Source organism: Sesamum indicum, linkage group LG7, assembly GCF_026168435.1.
Source record: "Sesamum indicum cultivar Baizhima isolate 11 linkage group LG7, ASM2616843v1, whole genome shotgun sequence".
Taxonomy (NCBI): Eukaryota; Viridiplantae; Streptophyta; class Magnoliopsida; order Lamiales; family Pedaliaceae; genus Sesamum; species Sesamum indicum.
The window spans coordinates 11,943,347-11,963,509 of NC_142663.1; the positions used below are offsets into that span (position 1 = coordinate 11,943,347).

The window sequence follows — 20,163 nt, forward strand, 5'->3', positions numbered from 1 at the left end:
TTTAGTGTGTTCAGTATTTATGATATGTTATTTTCTATTTATTTTTATTTCTTCTAACTTCCACATATTATCCTTTTTGTTTTTTTTCTCAATCTTTTTCAATAATTTCTGGTAAGTTTTTTTTATTTTTTAATGTTTGATATCTATGGAATTAATTAATATATATTGTTTAAAATGAAAATTAATTCTCAAAAATATGAAGCCTACATAGGAAAGAAGTGTGAGAAGTAGTACAAATTGAGTGAGTCCCCTTCACCCCAACCGCCCACTCCCAAGAAATTGCTCACCTTTTTGCGGTTTGAAGTATGAACAATCTTCTGATATTGAGATATCTGATCGCCTTTTTGGCTGCAAAATTACTCCTCTGCTCTACCATTACTCGAACTCCGTGCTAAGCAATCAGTAATCACTCCCTTTCTCACATGTAAACCATTTTTCTCTGACGGTAACCTCGCGCTTTCCATGTGATAATGATGCCACCCCCTTACCCCACACACTACACGCACTGGCGCGCCGAACCTACTTACTCAGTGAGACCACTCACTGCTGTAGCCAAGAAGCAAGAAAACAGGGGGACCCCATTTCACATTTATTGACTGTACGGTTTTCCTTCTGTTGCAGAGATTTAGGGGGGAGAGTTAAGTAGATAGATCGAGCCCGTCAAAGTAAGGAGACCCAGTAAAGGATAAAGAGGAAAAAAGCTATTTTTGGAGGTGGGATTGGTTTTTTTTTTTTTTTGTATTGGTTCCGATAATGAAGGCCAAAGGGGCGTCGGCGGCGGTTGTGCTAAACCCTGTTCCTGTTATTTCTTTTGATCACAAGAGGTATTGCAATGTGCTTTGTATTTCCCCACGTGTCGGCCATTTTTGCTTTCTTGCATTGCTTTTATTTTATGATCTGTCACTCTGGTGTTAACCTCTGCTTCACCTTAGTTCAGCCGCAGTTTGAAAAATGAGTCTGTCGATTTTCTTGGGTTCTTCGGGTTTTGAGGTTTTCTGTTGCTTTGCTCTTGGGTTCTGCGACATTACAAATAAATCCAATTTGAGAGTATTTATTATCGAACTGGCTATTATGCTCTCTCTGTTTTCTTTTTCTTTTTCTTTCTTTTTTTTTTTTTTTGTATAAGAGATTTCTGGTTGACTGGCTATGATTAAGGTTTTTGGGGTGTAAATTGATGTCGAAGTGCACCGATGAGGTTTCCTCTCCGGCTTTCAGTTTTTCCTATTTTCTTGATAAAAAATATTCTAATAATTTCACCAGATTCATAACATTGATTTTACTGGATCCAAGAACATGGAAAGTTGATTAGTTGTAAATTTGAACAAAAAGTTACTTTTCAGTGTGATTTGCATTCAAACAAAGTTTGACGTAGCAGTTGTGATGGTGGGACAATGCTAAAACCATTTTACAGTGAGGTTGTTGCTATTAATCTGAGTAGGCAGTTTTTGGAGGCTGATAGCATGTATGTGGGATGAGAAGAACTACTACAAACTTTTGGTACAGGGGACCTAGAAATATGAATAAGTGCAATATATATGCACAATCTTGGTATTGCTCTGGTAACTTTTTCACCAATCATCTCCTAATTCGCATCTTTTATTCCATGAAACTGTAAGAGAAAGAGATACTTCATGTGGGGTGATTCTAACTCTCTGTTTGTTTAAAACAGAAATTCCGTGGAACTAAAATAAATGCGTGATATCTGGACAGATTTTATTTCTGTATCCTGGTTTTTCCTCAAATTATTTTCTTTTTTGCATTTTTGCCTTTAAAATTAATAAAACCTGAAGGAAAGGCTGGAGATTATCATCACAAAGAGTAATTGCTTGATTCTGCATTTTAATTTGGAAATTGCATGAGCAGGGATGCTTATGGGTTTGCAGTGAGACCTCAGCATGTACAACGATATCGGGAATATGCTAACATCTACAAGGTTTTCCCATTCTCCCTATGAACTCAATTTCTGTCGGTTACGAATTTTTTAAATACTTTTAGGAGGAGAAAACCATCAAACTGGCCACTGCCTTGCCTTACTTTTCAAAGTAATTAATTACTAATAAATATATGTCATCTGATGTGATTTTAGGAAGAAGAGGAGGAGAGATCAGATCGATGGAAGGAATTTCTGGAAAGGCAATCAGAATCTGGCTTATTTGATACCCATAATGCTGCAAATTTGAATTTTGAATCAGTGAATCTAACAGCTGATGATAATTCCAAGAATGCTGGTGAACCGGAGGATTCAAATGATAAGACTAACCATGAAAGTTTGAAAAAGGAAAATGAAGTGCAATCTGCAACAGATGTTAAAATTCACCGCGTACAAATATGGACAGAGATCAGGCCATCTCTTCGCGCCATAGAAGATATGATGAGTGCTCGTGTGAAAAAGAAGGACACTTCAATTAAAAATGAATCAGTGCCTGGTGCAGGAAAGCCAATTCCTCCCCTAGAAGAGGCTAAACCTGGGAAAGGAGCATCTGAAGACGACTCTGAGGAAGAGTTTTACGATTTGGAAAGATCAGAATCAGATCCTGTTCAAGACATAAGTTCAGGAGATAGTGTTCCTGCTCCAACTGTGGGGGCGGCTCACAATGCTACTAATTCAGAATCTCTACCTCCTTGGAAGGAAGAACTGGAGTGTCTTGTTCAAGGAGGGGTGCCAATGGCACTAAGGGGCGAAGTAGGAAAAGATCAAACATTCTTGATAATTCTCTTGCTGATTTTTCCCTCTATACTCTTTATTAATTCTTTTCACTTGAAATTACAGCTTTGGCAAGCCTTTGTTGGTGTTAAAGCACGTCGAGTGGAAAAATACTATCATAATTTGCTTGCTCCAGACAATTGTGTCAGAAGCAATAACAATGAACTGGAGGATAAGATTCATGAGTCAAATCCAGAATGTGCAGGTGTACCTGAAAAATGGAAAGGCCAGATTGAGAAGGTTATTCATTCTTCTTCACCTGTGTGGTATTTTACTAACAATTCTATTTTTTAAATATGGCTGCGACTAGAAATCCAATTTTATTACCTTTGCAATGCAGGACTTGCCTCGAACTTTTCCAGGCCATCCTGCTTTAGATGATGATGGTAGAAATGCTTTAAGGCGTTTGCTTACTGCGTATGCCCGCCATAATCCTTCTGTTGGCTACTGCCAGGTAAGTCTACTTCAAAGAACCTTTTAGAAAGACTATCTTACATGTCAATTAATGATAAGTTCTTTTTTAATATTTGATGCTTTCTGAAATATGGTTGTTCTCCCATGAAGACTTGTCACAGTATCATTACTATGAAGTTCTTGCCACTTTAAACTTATTTATTTGGGTGGATCTACTCATCCAAAGAATTGCATCTCTGAAGCAGCATGGAGCAGAAGAAATAGCCAATCTTCTAAAGCCTTCTCTTGATTTGTTTTCTACAATTTCTTTTTGGTTTATATATGCTCTGCCCTGTTTGTCAGTGTATTTTTCTTTTTTGGATGGGTGGGGTGTGTGTGCGTCTAGCTGCTGTAATTCTAATACTTTTGGATTATCCACAAGTCTCTCTCATCTAGATATTTGAAAGTTTTGTTTAGATCAAGAATTCTGCACGACCTCCCAGTTGGATAATTGTTGTCTTTCTTCGTTAATCATTAGCATCTTACAGTGTCAGCTCTGAAAGAATTGAAGCGCTTATGAGTTTTTGGGTTTATACAGAATGTTGTTTACTAAAATATTAAGGGAAACTGTTTCATATAGTCCGAGGACTCTTTTATTCTGGAAGTCTGTTGCAATTTTTAAATGTCTTTTACATCTATTTTGTTCTTTTTTTTAAAAAAAAATCAGTAAGTACCAGGCCTTCCAGGCTTATGTTTTGTGCTGCAATCAGATATCTTGTTGTAGGGCGCTGCTGATGCTTATATCTAATGCATGCAGGCTATGAATTTCTTCGCAGGCTTGTTATTGCTTTTGATGCCCGAGGAAAATGCATTTTGGTGGGTTGAATCTTGGTTCACTTTTTTTTGCATGTTATTGTATACCCATTGTTGTGAAACTGTAAAATTGCTGGCTACGTAACATGTCGTATTGCAGATTATAATGTTTTCACTTAGCCTCATTGAATAATTTTTTTTAGATGCCCTCGATCTTATTAAACTAGATATATCTCATGAGTTAATTAAATTTCAGGGCTTTAATGGGTATCCTAGATGACTATTTTGATGGCTATTATTCAGAAGAAATGATAGAATCTCAGGTATTCCTAGGCTTTTGTTTGCCAGCTGTTCCTTTACATGAAGAACAAATTCCCACCAATTTATCAAACATTTCTCTGAAATAGTTACACATGATAAAATGGTGTAAGATGATTAAGGTTCTCGTGTTAAATTATGTCTTTGGCAGGTTGATCAACTTGTTCTTGAGGAGTTGGTGCGCGAGAGATTTCCCAAACTAGGTTTGTTCCTTTTGGTAGCTTTTCTTTTACATACCCTTTCATAACGAGTATTCTATCCAACCATCTTTTTCTGCTCCTCATTAATTTTTTTTGTGCCACAGTAAACCATCTGGATTATCTGGGAGTGCAGGTGGCATGGGTGACTGGGCCGTGGTTCCTTACGATATTTATGAATATGCTTCCATGGGAAAGTGGTGAGGTTCTTTATCTCAGTCATGCAATATTAATTGGAAAAAATCATGAATTTGGATATCATTGCTAGGTAACCTTGAAACTTGATACCATTGCCTTACAGGAAACCCTGCATTCTGATCCTACTTATTAACTTTAGGGTCATCCATTTTTCAATTCTTACACCCTTAAACCTGATTAATTCTGTATTCCTTCAGTTCTTAGGGTCTGGGACGTACTTCTCTATGAAGGAAATCGTGTAATGCTATTCCGGACTGCACTCGCTTTAATGGAGTTATATGGTACTGGCAAATATTTTTTGATTTATTTATTTGATAAAAGAATAGGATATAATGTAAGTTTGTCTGCTCATATGAAACTTTGTTGGCTTTTCTTCCGGATGAAACTTATCTTTGTTCAGTTTTGTGCAGGACCTGCATTGGTTACAACCAAGGATGCTGGAGACGCAGTCACACTGCTTCAGTCGCTAGCAGGCTCCACTTTTGATAGCAGTCAACTTGTCTTGACAGCTTGCATGGCTTACCAAAATGTTAATGAAAAGAGATTACAAGAACTGAGAAATAAACATCGACCTGCTGTCAAGGCTGCACTGGAAGAAAGATCGAAGGGGTTTAGAGTTTGGAGGGACTCCCAGGTTCTGGCTTCAAAGTTATATAATTTCAAACAGGCTCCTGATTCAACAATGGTAGGAACTGATAAACCAGAAGGAACGAATGCTGACATCAATGATAATGTTTCACACTTGGATGCTTCATCTGATAATGTGAATGGGCCATATATGAGCTTGAATGGTGACATGGAGGTAGATCCTGGTAAAGATCTTCAAGAGCAGGTAGCTGTTTATTTATTTTTCCAGCATATCATACCACAATAGCCATATATGGACTCTTATCCCCTACTTGTTCCCATTTTTCAATAAGTTTCTTTGACTTACATTCACACTTGTCATGCTTATTTCTTGCCTCGGAGTGTTCTACTTTAAGAGTTTGTTCGATTGGAACGCCTGCACCGCTAGCACACTGATGATTCTCTAACATCATCCTTTATTAGCATGACTCCCATAATGAGCTATTGTTACTCGACTTAGTATACCGGAAGGACTTTAGATTCAACTTTATGTATCACCTCTCCTATTTAGGGATCTGTAACTACCTTGAGGAACTCTTTCTCCTTGTTTCTATAAGTAACTGCTTCTGTCTTTCCCAATTACAGATTATATATTTTATTTGTTCTATAATAATAGTAAACAACAGCAACCATAAATATTTGAACCAAATACGTCAAGAATTCAAAGTAAACTAGTACGAATACATGTCAATGGTTAGTATCTTAGTGTTCTTTCTTGGATTCACTTCAGTAATCTTGAACTTGAGATGCAGGCTCTCTTTTGACAAGTATTTCTTCCTTTTTGTGGAGATTGTTTATATTAACTACCATCTAATTAACAAACAAAATACCTGCTGGATAGGTCTTATACTATATGAAAAATTACTGTTTTGCATCTTTTGTCTTTCTCCTGATTTTTTTATTCATATTGTTCCTCATTTTTTGTTGGAAGTATGAATAAGAATTATGATAGTTTTGAATTTAAAAATGTTTTGTCCTTCTCGCATGCATAGGATATACCGTTTACAGTTACTGATCCTATATTTAGTAAACAGTAAATAGTGTCTCTTATCGAACATTTTTTTGACCATGTAAGCCATTGATTTTATTCAGGCGGTGTGGCTTAAGGTTGAGCTGTGCAAGCTGCTTGAGGAAAAACGATGTGCTGAGCTTAGGTGAGAACAAATCTATAGTAGTCTGGAGTTCCAATTGCTTGCTGAAGCTATCATTTTCTAGTTGATAACCTCCTATTTGATCCAGCTCCCTTAGGACAGACATTTCTGTGCTTCTAGACTGAACACCCCACTTAATTTGTAGGGAACTTTAAACATTATCAAGTGTTCAAAATAACTTCCCTCCTGCTTTGACCAGGAAATAACCTGTTACCTTATATATTTGTCTTTCTTGAGAAACAAGGTCGGAATCTCATTGCCTGCATCCCCTAAGGATAAAGCATATGCTTATGTGTCACTTCACTTCATCTATAACACAAGCAGAAATCTAGATTAGAATTATGTAGTTTCTACTTTCAATGAACTTTGTGCAAGTTATACTAGTCTCACTTGATGTGGACTCCCCAAGCCCCCTTTCCCCTCATTGCTATGGAAGCTTGTACATGGTACTATCCTCTCTGATGATGCTGAAGGATGTCCATGTCTTTGAAACGATAAAAGTCTCTAGAATTAACACTTGGAATGGTCCTTAACACACAAATTTCTTATATTTAAATAGGAAATGGTTCTGATAGCCAATATTCATTCCATGATTTTGTTTCTGTGCTCTGTTAAGCATAATTAGCTGTAAGGTTAATGCTTTATTAATGTTGCAATTCTGATCATTAATCAAGGCTTACGATAAAAATATATGTTGCGATTTTTTTTTTTTTTTGGAAAAAGATTAAGGAAATCACGAGATATGGATAATTCACATTCACCGTGTTGATCTGCACTAACCTTTAGGTAGTCCATTTTAGGGAGTGCAATCCACCAGCTCAATAATTTGCTTGACATGTGAGTTGCAGTAGTGTGATTTAAGGCCTTTGCAGATAAGATAAAATGCTGTCATCTTAAAGCAGAAATTTATGTTAGCATGTTATAATCCCATGTCCCATGTTACTGAGTTATTAATATTTAGTTTTCTCTGTACAGGGCAGAAGAGCTTGAAATAGCACTAGTGGAGATGGTTAAGCAGGATAATCGGCGACAATTGAGTGCAAGGGTGTGTAAGAAGCTCGATGCACACTGCTTGTTTTCCTTTTCGTTTTGTCACAATAATGCTTGTGGAAATATATGTGGACATGTGCACTAGTATGTGCTAGCTATCCATGACTTTTCCTACTGGAGGGTTGTTTGCGCAAGCTTATTTTAAGCGCTTATCAGCTTTTTGCTAAAAATAAATTGACAAGGTGTTTTTGATTTATCCTATGCTTTTCAATGAATAAGATGATCTAAGTAAAAGTCATAGACAACTCTCAACCAACGTAGCGAACTTCTATAACTTATTGGTAAAATTGCAACGATTAAGTAGTTTTCCCAAACAATCCAACGTAAGCCTTTTTTCACTTTTAAATTTTGTTTTCAAATACTCCCAACTTTCAGTACTGCTGATTTTCAACTCTTCCAACAATTTATTTCCACCACAAGAAACACAGAAGATATTGCAAACACCCCTTGTGAGTTTGTTTGGACGGTGAGAATTGATTGTACAAGGGAAATGAAAGTGTGAATGAGTCTAGGAAAAAGTTTTGTTTGGTTGAAAGAATAGATGGAAGTAAAACAAGGTGTAGATGAACCTCTTCGGATTCCATTTTTCTCTTTGTTCAAAATTGGGTAGAAGAGCGAGAGTAGCTTGAAAGACAGAAGATCCCCATTTGGATTTTTATTTATCATATTATTCAGAGATACAATTTATGTCCAACTTTGTTTTATTTTCTATCTTTCCGCTACCATGTACTCCTTCTGCAACTAGATTAGTCTCTATATATATCTTTTTTTATGCTGTCATCCATGGCACAAAAACAAAATATTGCAGTCTCATTCTTATTTTTTGCTTACTGAAGAGATTTCAAGTTAGTTAATTTATGAGTTCATTTTGATTGGTTAAATTATTTATATGGTAATTTATTTGTTATCTAGCCAAAAAGATTAATAGATAAAGCTAGATAAAATAATCTTTTCATCCCACCTTATTTTTATTAAACTGATAAGGGTAAGTATTTAAATCTTCTTCCATATGGATCATAACAAACAACTTGAACAACTTGAAGGAAAGTATTATATAAAATTACATAGTATATAACTTTTTAAGCTAGTGCGTCAAGTAGATATGTAAGTGTTGATTATAGCAGCAGAGGCAGGATACCATCTTCTGCATTTACAATCTGGTCCGTAATTTAACCTAGGTAGTGTTCTTCTTTTGGGATTTTCCTTGATTTATTCAACCTGATAGCAAGCATCTGTTTCTGGCTTTAGGTTGAGCAGTTAGAACGAGAGGTCTCTGAGCTTCGGCAACTACTCATTGATAAGCATGAACAAGAGAATGCCATGCTTCAGGTAAGACTAGTGCTCTAAGATTGAGTTACAATTACACCAATTTTTCACGATTGGTTTGTTCCAGTATGGTAATTGCATTCCTGTTTACTTTTAGATCTTAATGAGGGTGGAACAAGAACAGAAGGTGGCAGAGGATGCTCGCATATCTGCCGAGCAAGATGCTGCTGCCCAGAGATATGCAGCACAAGTGCTTCAGGTTTCTTTCTCCTTTTCTTAGTAGTAGTAGTAGCTGTAGTGTTGTTACCCCCTACGTGTGGCAGTTTACGCATCTTGATCCCCATTTGGGGCTTTTATAACAGTGACATCATTTGATGCAAGTAACATTATTATATGACGTAAATTGTCATCTTCAGAAAACCATACAATTTGCTTTTCCAGCTGTTCACGATTCCTCATTCATGATAGTTTGCTGCATAACCTGCAGTGGTAGTATGGTTTCAAGATGTGCATCCAGACTAGACATTTTGTCTGCTTAGTTTCCTTTAATTTTTTTCGATTGTAGATATATTGAATTTGTGCTGCACTCTTGCATTGACCGCATGCAGGAGAAGTATAAAGGAACAACTGCTGCCCTGGCTGAGATGGAAAAGAGGGCAGTTATGGCCGAGTCCATGCTGGAAGCAACCTTGCAGTACCAGTCAGGGCAAAACAAAGCACTGTCTTCTCCTCGGTAATACAAGCTTTCTTTAAATGTATTTTTAAATTGATTTACTCCATGTCCCTTTATTTTTTTTTTCCCATGTTGTTACTATTGCTGTTGCTGCCAGCAATAGTTGTAAAGAAAGGGCAAGCACAACATTTACAATTCCACCATTTCCCCCTATTAATATATTCCTTGTCTATGGAGAAAGGGCATCCTTATAGTTCAAATTTATCTTAATGTTCTTTGCAGATCGCCACAGCAAAGCAATCAGGATACTTCACAAGAAACACCAACAAGAAAGATTAGTTTGCTATCCAGACCATTTGGACTAGGATGGGGAGAGAGGAACAAGGTTAGTGATAAACCCCCCCCCCCCCCCCCCCACCCTGGGTACCCCCAACACACACACCAAAATACCTAGAATGAATCTTGGTTCATGGCTTCATTAGTATTCCTCTAATTTTCAAGTTCCTGTGGTTCTATTCCTATTGCTTTTAGTTAACAATAGGTTAACTTTATGTAGTGTAGCTCTTTAAATCCCAACTCCAAAGTTGAAGTTTTCTTTATTAGAAGTTAGCATAATAGACCAAAGTCCCTAATAACCTCAGAAGCTAAATCCCATTTCCGATTAAAACTAAACTAATTAGAAAATTGTTGAGCCAAATTCTTCTTCAAATGGCATCTTGCTCTGTTCATTTCATGACCCCCAAGAGGAGTCTAGTTGGAATGAGGTCATACGGGTGTGACTGATACTATGTGCACAAAATGGGGGGAAAGGACCAAAAAAAACACTTCCAATCACCTGCCTAGAATAGTCAGGAAAGTTGCTTTCTCCACCTATCAGAAGTATTTCATATTTTTCTTGCTGTTCTGTATCTGTAGTAAACAGGGGAAATTATTGACTGGTACCTTCTTTAGAAATCTAGATACATGCACGGAAGGCAGCTCATTTTAATATTTAAAAGTTTTAACCATTGGGCAGTATAATTTGACCCATTAATTTTCATGCAATGGAGATAGTTGCATTGGTTACTACCCATAAGATTGCTTTTTGCTTCCTTTGGTGATTTGTAGGTATACTTTCTGCTATGCTCACAAGATTTAATGTTACATAGTTTCTGTCATCATGCACTCCTTTGTGTATATCTCATCATTTGCTCCATAATAAGCAAATCGTTCAAATGAATTTGGGTGTTCCAAAATTCTACTTTCAAACTGGGAAAATACGAAAGTTAATGGAAAAGATCTTTCTGTCATCCTGCTGCAGAAGTATTCACTCTGAAGCTGTAACATAAGATTATCGATAAAAGGCACTTGCAATCCTATTTTAATTTCGTTGTGTGTCTAGTACATCGAGTATGTTAAACCATACCCTTTATATCTGTGCTGTGCTGACAATTCTCTTTGAAAAAACCGGATGCAACAGGGGAAACCCACCAGTGTTGAGGAGCCAAATGATGGGAAATCTTCAAACGAGGGACAAAATAAAAGCCTTGAGCAGGACGATGCCAATGTTCATGAGGTAGAGGAGAAGGTATAATGCCCACCAAATTGTAGTTCCGACACATCTGTCAATGGAACCTGTTGATTTCCTATGTTGAGTATAAATGCTTTCCATTTCCGAAGTCCCTTCATGACCAATACAGAGTTATCAATTCATTCTTTTTGTTCATTATCAAGAGAACCAATAATATTTATTGTTTGTTTGTCGGTCACTAATTGTCGGTTTAGCCAAATTGTAAAGTCTTTATTATGTAATACTTGCACCACATCTTTATAAAGTATGACGAATGTTATTTAAGAAAGTTGTCATCTACCTGAACAGAAAATCTCTCTGTAGTTTGTTATGCCTAACTGCAGCTATTCTGCAAATTTGGTGGTTTCATGGCATTCTTGCAACCGGATTTGCTTCTCAGAAATGAACCCCAATTGAATTTACAGTACTCGACTCTTTAGTTGATTCAAGCCCAGGACCATTTTTATATAGTTATGTGCATTCATTTTGAATCCCTCCTGTGCATTTGTCGCAAATACTAACCAGTGTGTCCAAGTTGCGACCTATACTTGGTTCCAACCCTCATTGTACTACGCCGATGGTACCAGTGTTTACATTAGTTCTAGTGTCTGATATGTTTGTAATCGATACAAAAGCCCAGGCACAGCATGTTGCTGGCAACCCACAAATCAGGATTCAGCACACTGGAAGGTGGCTGGGTTGCTAATATTGCTCTTCTTTTTTTTTCCATCCAAAAAAAAGAAAAAAACATATCCAGTGAAGCTGTATGATTTTGTCGTAAATATACCATTTTTGGGACGTCATGGGAAATATACTTGTTGAGATCTCAGGAGAATGGAGATAGAGGCTTATACATCGTTCAAAATCTCTTGTATTAACCCAATGGGGTACTACAGCAACACTTAGGACTGCTTAAAATACCTAGTTAGACCATTGCTCAAATGTATAATGATGTATCAGCAAGCAGACAGTGTATAGGATACAAGAATTCTCAAGCACACAGATAAGTACTGAGTATGATCTTTACATCTCTGTTCCCGTAACAAAACTGAAAACTTTTATACCTAAGCAAAAACATCAAGGCCTGAGCATTTGAACATAAAGCAAATGTACAAAACCATGGACATCACTAGCACCATCATTACAATGGAAGCAGCAACCAAGAATTTACGTATTTGACAGCAACATGGTGTTTATAGCCCATTTATATTAACATTTAGATACAAGAGCCCCTCAATGGTCCGATCCTCAAACGTCGAAGGCATAGTTCTACACATCTGGAAAATGTGATAAAATACTCGGGACAATCCAAATGGAACAAACGAGCAGGAAAAAGGAGAGCAAAGAACCAAAGCAAAGAATAAGAGAACCCTACACAAACTCTAAAATAGAGAAAGGAAAATAAAAGCTTCACAAAATTAACATGGTGTGGTTCAAGGATGATCAACCTGCTTTCATTTCATTTTTCTATTTTTAATAATTTAAGTACACGGGGGTATTGAAACTCTTGCCTGGACTCGGGATAACACGAGATAGTCATGATCAGCGAAATCACTTCGCCCATCTGATTCTGTTGTAGAAATCCTCATGCTCCGTGCAGAACATTGAAATTGGCCGGTACTATCGCTGTTCCCTTCGCATTCTTGGAGTGGATGAGGCTGAGCTAGGCCTCTGGACAGGCTGAGTCTCCGGGTCGTATTTCTGGGACGCAAGATAAGTTAGGGCTGTTACAACGTCGGCAATGAGCGGCCGCATGTTGGGTTGCTCTTGAACACACATTGCGGCAACAGCAAGAGCCTGATACAAGCCCCTAGCTGGGTACTGACCTTGAAGCATGGGGTCGGCCATCTGCGAGAACTTCCGACGGTCTTTAAACAAAGGCCGAGCCTGCAAAGATACCAGAGCATTTTACGAAGATTAATAGGCTTTTGATGTTTATTTCATAGGTGTGGTTCAGTTGACATAAATCACGTTACAATTCCATCACATCAAAGAAATAATCATGCACAAATACTTTTGAGCATTACTTCTTAGTTAATTTATTTGATTTTTATCACCAAATATGCATCATATCCTATAATTTTTTTCCCAGTACCAGTCAAGAAACGAAATACAGCAGCTATGTTACCTTGGAACTAAGAAACGGAATTTTCTTGATGATGTTCCTACTTGCTATATTGAATTTTTCAAAAGCTTATTCAAGACTCGATAAATATCTTAAATTATATAAACTTCTATTCTTTGATTGTTTAAATTGCTACATCTTCAAACCACTAAGTTCTTTTTTTTCCATATCAAATTGCTAGATAAAATGAATATCATATCCACATTTCACATCAATTTTTCAAAATTCACAACGCTAAAGTCCAAACCAAAATCCATTTAATTTCTAGGCCTTTATAATGGCACTTTTCACAAATCAAATTCTATTATTAAGATCGACATTGAAAGGGCGTTAAACTAAATCAGGCCAAAAGTTTCTCAATTACATTCGGGATTCGGCACAGCTTTTTGACATGCCTAAATTTTGGTTCGATATTACCGAATGAACACCCTTATTTGTAAGTGAAATTTGTAATGTATATGAATAAGTATACATAAATATATTGTATAGATGTTAAATGTAGATACTTAATATCTTTTATACAAAATTGTGAACATAAAAAATTTAACCATTTTGATTATAATTTATAATGTATATGTATATATACTTTTTATTGTATATGCATACGTGTACATATGTATCACTACCCTTATGTTCATACACAATGCTAAATTTTTAATCATTAACCACATCTACCAAGCCCTAGATAACTATCCTTTCCGAATAACACTGAAATTCCAACCAATAGTCGATTATCTCTAGCAAAATAAGTTGAATTTTTGCGCATAATCAATTCTTTTATAGTTCTATTGTAACTCTAAGTCCGTGTTACAAATTCTATATATTTAATTGACTTTCTATTTGTAATTACTTAACAATAAAATATTATTATCTATTGGTACATATTATATTTCAATCATCTTCTTCCTCAAATTTAATTAACTAAGCCATGACACGTTTTTGATTTGACAAGAAGTTCTAAAGAGAGTTGAAAAAGTAATATTCTATGTACCTTACAATGTTGCCTTCAAAATAGTGGTGGTTGAGAGTCAGTGCAGATCATTACTTACATATTAAGGCGATTTTGGGAAAAAGTTTGAACAAATGAAGTACTAATTAGGATCGTTCCATGAAGATGAGCAATAAATTTTGGACAAATGGCATATATAAGTTTTTAATACATAGATAGCTACTATGGTCATAACAAATGTATCTCCATTCAATCTACAATAGAGATTAATTGAACCAAATCATAAAATGGGGAAAGAGTTCAAACAGAAATATAATTTTATGTACTACAACTTAGATTTCTACTGCTCATTTCCTTGTAGTGTGAGTCAAACTTTTCAGTGAGCTTAGGCTTGGTCAAAAATTGTTCATTTCAAGTTAGCCTATATGAAAATAGAATTGATATTCTTATTCAACAATTCACGAGCTTTTACTTGAATATTTTCACATAAATATCCGGATTTATATTTATAAGAAATATAGTTTGAACTATGAATTTGTTGTATGTTGAGGTCAGATTCCAAGATCCAATCGAACAACCTAAAACCACAAAGTCCGACCCCGGCCTTAGTACTCCAACGGTCAAGTCAGCTGAGGGATCAAGGTCTAAAGGTTGGATATAAACCGGTTAGTAAACAAGATTGCACATAATTTCAACCAGAGCGCAATAGTGAATGAGGTTTTTGTAACAGTTATCCAATGGTAAGGACAGAAGTGTGGCTCACCGAATCATGCCATGAGATCCATGGTTGCCCTTGATAGTCCTTGTCCGCTATTTGTGCTAGGCCCTTGAGGCCCGTTGAGCATTACTTGAATATAAAGCCATGATGCACCTAGGGAGACCAAACTCACTCCTCATTATCCTAAAGCCTATCAAACTAGGCTTCTTGGTTTGAGTTGGGCCATATTACATTATGGGTCTCTCTCTCTCATTTTACTCCCAACTTATGGTTCAATGGCGGAAATTTTGATTTTCAAAATTTATAATCCAAAGATATAAGTTGATATGGACTCATATCTATTTATTCTGCTCCAATTTTCAACAAATAATCATACCTTCTATGCAAATTTGAAAAATTGAAGAAATTTGCATAATCCAAAGAGAATCATACAGATGTACAAGATTTCCTAAAGGTCACATGACCCAAGAATTGTAAGATACAACCATGATAAAATGATAAGTTTCTAAAAAAGAAATCCACTCGGGAAGACTGTATGTAACCACAACAGGAGCTTAGACAAATTTCTAGAAAAGAATGTTTTTCAAGAATTATGGAAAAGGAATATGCATAAAGCGGAATAATGAAGGTCATACACGACCGTGGGAATTTATATAAAGTGATATAATGAAGCTCCCACCAAGCACCAAGGTCATAGGCAACCTTACTGGCGTGAACAAATTTTGATATTAGCTTAAAAGTTCTACCAAGGTCATATATAATTGCAAAGCACAAAGAAATTGATCCACAACATTCGCAACAAAGCATCCAACGGCGAACAAAGCAAAGGGATAGATAGTTGATCGTCCAATGGAAACTGGAGCAAAATAAATGCACATGGGCTGATATCAACTTATATCTTAAGATTAGAAATTTTAAGTCCAAATTTCTACCTTTGAACCATAAGTGGGGATTAAAATGATAGAACCTGAAAATGTAATATGGCCCCACTCAAACCAATAACACCCAGTTCGACAGGCCCTTATGATGATAGAGTCTAGGCTCCAAAGGCCCAGCATGGCTTAATATCGGAATAATGCTCAATGGGCCTCAAAGGCCCAGCCCGAGCAACCTAAAAGGACGATCAAGGGCAACCAAGGATCATCATACACGTGGCATGATCCGGTGAGCCACACTTGTGTCCGTACCATTTGAGTATCTGCTACAAATATCTCATTCACTATTGCACTGCATCAGGTTGGATAATTACTATCCAGAATCTTATTTACAAGCTGCTTTATATCCAACCTTTAGACCTTGACCCTCAAGTGACTTGACCATCGAAGTCCTAAACTTGGGTTGGGCCTGCAACCTGACTTTGAGGTTTTAGGTTGTTCAATGATGTTGCTTAGGACGTGACCCTACAATCCAGCCTCAGCATATGATCTGATTTATTTCACCTTCATTCAGTTTACCTTGTGAACATATTTTTGCCAACATAATTCCTTATATCATCTCCATCCTCAAGTCTAGTATATTTCAAAACTTGCCTGAAAATTTACTCTAGTGACAAAATACAAGAACTCTGAATGTTCTAAAGATGAATGTCCGCAAGTTATAGATATATATGCTCCAAAACATACTATGGAAGATCAAATCGAACAAAAAAACAAACATAGCAGCAAAAATTAAAAAAGCGTAATCTCTTACCCATGCAACTAGATTGTGCTCCCCAGCAGCTCTTGAGTTGTCGATAGCCTTTCTGCCAGTGATAATCTCGAGAAGCACAACTCCAAAGCTATAAACGTCTGATTTTAGAGTGAGTTGTCCCGTCATTGCATATTCAGGCGCACAATATCCATAGGTTCCCATAACTCTGGTTGATACGTGAGTCTTATCACCGACAGGTCCCAATTTGGCCAATCCAAAATCAGAAAGCTTAGGATGATAGCCTTCATCTAATAAAATGTTTGAGCACTTTAAATCTCGATATATAACTGGTGGATTCGCTTTATCATGCAAATACTCCAAACCCTTTGCCGCTCCAGCAGCTATTTTCATTCTTGTGTTCCAGTCAAGTCGCCTTTTGTCGGGTGGAAGGTCTGGAGTGTGCAACCATAAACTAGTATTCACTCTTTTTTTGTAATGCATGTGCATGTTATTTGAAAAACTAAAACAGTTACGTACTAGTAAAATTAGGAGTTCAACAATTAGGCTACTTTTCCTTTTAACACAACACACGTACCGTGCAGATGGTCCTCCAATGATCCTAATGGCATGTATTCATACACCAAAAGTCTCTGATCTCCATCAGCACAATAGCCAATCAAATTTACCAAGTTTGGGTGGTGAAGTAAACTTAACATCAAAACTTCAACAAGAAATTCCCGGTTCCCTTGCAAACCATTGCGATCAAGTTGCTTTATAGCTACAATCTATAGAAAAAAGGACAATAAGTTAAGGTTTTATCCCCAACTCACATTAAATATTTCGAACTTCCTTTCTCAGGCAACAGGGTGCAAACAAATTAGGTGATTAACATAAACTATTTATGATATAACAAAGAGTAACTACACGCACTAGAATATGCAGAAATGTGTCTTGCATGAAAATAACTAAAGCACATTCACAATAAAACAGGTCTTTAGCAGTTTCTTTAAAATCATAGTCTTTAAACTGTTCCATATGAATAATCCAAATTTGAATTAGAAAGAAACGTTCTTTTGATTCCTCTGCGTCTGAAAGATGAAAATCTTTCAGGCCCCATTATCTCAATTCATCAGATTCCAAAAGATTACTGCCCTTCATTTCAACTTTCAAGAAAACAAGTTGTAGAGTTTCTGTGACGCTATCAAGGAGAGAAAAACAGCCAGTCACAATTTACCATCTCCTATTTGTGTGTTTCTTATTTCCAGCTGTTTGTCAATGATAATAGCATTAAAAAGATCCTTCAGTTGTAATTATCAATTCTGGAATTCGGATCTTTTTCTGTTTTGCAGATAGATAGTAAAGAAGGGAGAGGTCCATATTTTACAAGATATTTCACGTCTCAAATACAAGAAAGACCGCGTTCAAGCTCAATTTTTGCCTCAAGCAGCAAACAACTCGGATTCACGATCAAGTTTCATAATAACAGAGGAGAAAACCTGATTAGTGCTCTCTAGTCGTCCTTTATACACTCTTCCAAATCCACCTTCACCCAAAAGACAATCTGCCCTAAAGTTCTTGGTAGCCGTAGCCAATTCACGAAACGTAAATGTATGTGCAGCAATGTGACCTGATCCTCCATCTTTGGGACCTTCCTTCTTTACATCAAATGAAGAATTTGTCTTTAGCTTTTCTGGCATGAGAAGAGCAAGCAAGACAAGATTAATAGACCATACTCTTCTATTTGACAAACTCATAAATTATAGTTTAAAAGACAATGTAATCGCATAGTAAAGGTCCACAACAAACGGACAAAGGTCCAAGTAAAATATAGTCAATGCACAAGTTTGCAAGTTCTACACATTAAAGCTACTGTAATACTGGACTCGAATAAAGTGAGCTAACTAAAAATGCGAACCTTAAACAAGTAGTAGAAAGTTTGAAATAATTTTACTTCCAGTCCAATTTCCGCAACTGGTTTCCTACTTTCGCAGGCAGATTATAATTTTATCCAACTCAGACCTGAATAACTTAGTGAACCAACATTGTCTAGACCCAATCAATGCATACACATAGGACGAAATTGTCTTAACGACTGTTTCATCTGAATCATATGCAAGTGCAAATTTAAAGATTTAACTTTGGCCACAAAACAGGAATTCGGCTAAAACCTCGTCTAAGAAAAAAACATGATATATCACTAATATAAAAACCACTTAAAAAAAAAAGGTATAAAGCTCATTTTCCAGAAGCATTTCCACCAAATTAAGTGGGATCAAGAAAACAAAACATGCCAGATAATCCAACCTGCTTGGAAGAGGCAAAATCCCCTCCTGATGAGCAAATGAAAAACAGTAAAAACTAAAACACCAAATTTTCCAAGAAAAAAATAGAAGAAATAAAGGAGGTTCAGAACAAAAAAGCTACAATCTTGAGAGCTCACAATGTACAAGAAACCCCAAAAGCCTCTCACCAACACAAATACCTGTATTTGATGGGATCTGATCATCAGACTTCTTGTCCTGATCTTTCTTTGCTTTCTTCTTTGATTTTCCAGAACAAAGGAACCAACCCATTTCTGTATTCTCGCTCTCTCCGTATTCCTCAGTGTGTGAGTGATGACAAGGGGGAGTGACGCTTTGAAGAACGAGAAAAAGGAAGAGGAAGGGTTGAAGAAAAGGGGAAGAGGGAGGTGAGGAAGGACCCCAGGGGGGTGGGGTGGGCGGAGGGGGTCCAAGGAAAGCAGACCAAACACGATTTTCAGACAGAAGAGAAAGAGAGAGAGAGAGTGAAGTTAAATTCGGACACAGGGCTCTTTTTGTATTTACCTTTTCGCTGGTGGGTCAAAATTGCACTCTGGCCCCTTTTTTCTTGGTTTATTCTTAAACCACCCACAAACTTATTCTTGATTTTTTTTAAATATCTTTCATATGTATTATATATATATATATATACATGCATTTTTAATTATACAAAATGTTTGAAAAAATAATTATATATAATATAATTTATATTGAAGTACATATAGTAAATTCTAAATATCACTTACATTTCAAGAAATTATTATACTATATTTTTCGACTTTCTTATTGTTTCTTTTTTAATTTTCAGAGTTATTTGTATATAGATATTGAAACAATACAGAAATTAAACAAATTATCACAATGTATATAAACTATATATATATACATATTCATATTTTTTTTGTATAATAGTATTGATATACATATCATCTCAATTAAAATATAACAATATTAAATACGAATAATTACATAATACGAAGAATTATAAAATATTGAATTAAAATAGAATAGAACATAAAAGCACTAAAATCATCTGATAAAGACTTTTTTACGATCAGAAAGTGCTAATAATACCTAAAATAAAGTATTAAAATTTTTCGCGAAAGTTTATTAATTAAAATAAAATAAAATAATATATATACTATTGGGTTAGAAACTTTGAACACCACAAAGTCTAGGGGCAACATTTTAAAGTTAATATTTAGGGCTGGGAGGTGAATGTGAAAAGACAAGTGTACCCTCATAATTGATTTACTTGTTGGCTAAGAGCAGCGGGGCAGCATTGTCTTTTCATGCCACACAAAATGGCCATAATTATACCTTTTAATGTCAAATAGTGTTGAACTATTTTTTTGTGTACTATTTAATTATTAGGTTATATTACATCAACATTACGAGGTTTCGTTATTTGCAAAATTATAAATCTATAATTTTAATTTAAAATATATATTTATAATTGTTTATCTCGAATTTATTCATAATTGTAATTATAATTTTAAGAGT

At 36.0% G+C, this 20,163-nt stretch overlaps 2 protein-coding genes across 3 annotated transcripts; one reads left to right on the forward strand and one right to left on the reverse strand.

The window, feature by feature from the left end:
• Positions 1-220: 220 nt before the first annotated feature.
• LOC105166637 (uncharacterized) lies at positions 221-11,228 on the forward strand. The gene is made up of 19 exons (XM_088882763.1): positions 221-424; positions 622-824; positions 1,864-1,933; positions 2,087-2,683; positions 2,771-2,944; positions 3,045-3,158; positions 3,915-3,973; positions 4,167-4,233; positions 4,380-4,431; positions 4,533-4,625; positions 4,821-4,904; positions 5,034-5,455; positions 6,343-6,404; positions 7,377-7,446; positions 8,700-8,780; positions 8,875-8,976; positions 9,326-9,450; positions 9,673-9,775; positions 10,850-11,228. Exons 2-19 carry the CDS (start codon positions 754-756, stop codon positions 10,961-10,963), a joined length of 2,460 nt encoding a protein of 819 aa, XP_088738889.1. The 5' UTR covers positions 221-424; positions 622-753; the 3' UTR covers positions 10,964-11,228.
• Positions 11,229-11,848: 620 nt separating this feature from the next.
• LOC105166638 (putative serine/threonine-protein kinase PBL7) lies at positions 11,849-19,145 on the reverse strand. Of its 2 annotated transcripts, XM_088882764.1 has the most exons (6): positions 18,843-19,145; positions 17,857-18,050; positions 16,956-17,145; positions 16,421-16,812; positions 12,766-12,826; positions 11,849-12,640 (listed from the first exon to the last, which is right to left on the reverse strand). In XM_088882764.1, exons 1-6 carry the CDS (start codon positions 18,931-18,933, stop codon positions 12,603-12,605), a joined length of 966 nt encoding a protein of 321 aa, XP_088738890.1. In that variant the 5' UTR covers positions 18,934-19,145; the 3' UTR covers positions 11,849-12,602. The 2 variants fall into 2 exon arrangements, with proteins under 2 accessions (XP_088738890.1, XP_011084379.2); XM_011086077.3 differs by having other exon boundaries at positions 11,849-12,826; positions 18,843-19,143.
• Between the last annotated feature and the right edge of the window lie 1,018 nt (positions 19,146-20,163).

Bases quoted from the DNA above. Each gene is read 5' to 3' on its own strand.
- LOC105166637 (XM_088882763.1), top strand. From the start codon at position 754: ATGAAGGCCAAAGGGGCGTCGGCGGCGGTTGTGCTAAACCCTGTTCCT. The intron at 8,781-8,874 runs GTAAGACTAGTG...GTTTACTTTTAG, and splicing joins AAGAGAATGCCATGCTTCAG to ATCTTAATGAGGGTGGAACA. The intron at 9,776-10,849 runs GTTAGTGATAAA...CGGATGCAACAG, and splicing joins GATGGGGAGAGAGGAACAAG to GGGAAACCCACCAGTGTTGA.
- LOC105166638 (XM_011086077.3), bottom strand. From the start codon at position 18,933: ATGGGTTGGTTCCTTTGTTCTGGAAAATCAAAGAAGAAAGCAAAGAAA. The intron at 18,051-18,842 runs GTATTTGTGTTG...TTCTCATGCCAG, and splicing joins TCAGATCCCATCAAATACAG to AAAAGCTAAAGACAAATTCT. The intron at 16,813-16,955 runs GTACGTGTGTTG...TGCACACTCCAG, and splicing joins ATTGGAGGACCATCTGCACG to ACCTTCCACCCGACAAAAGG.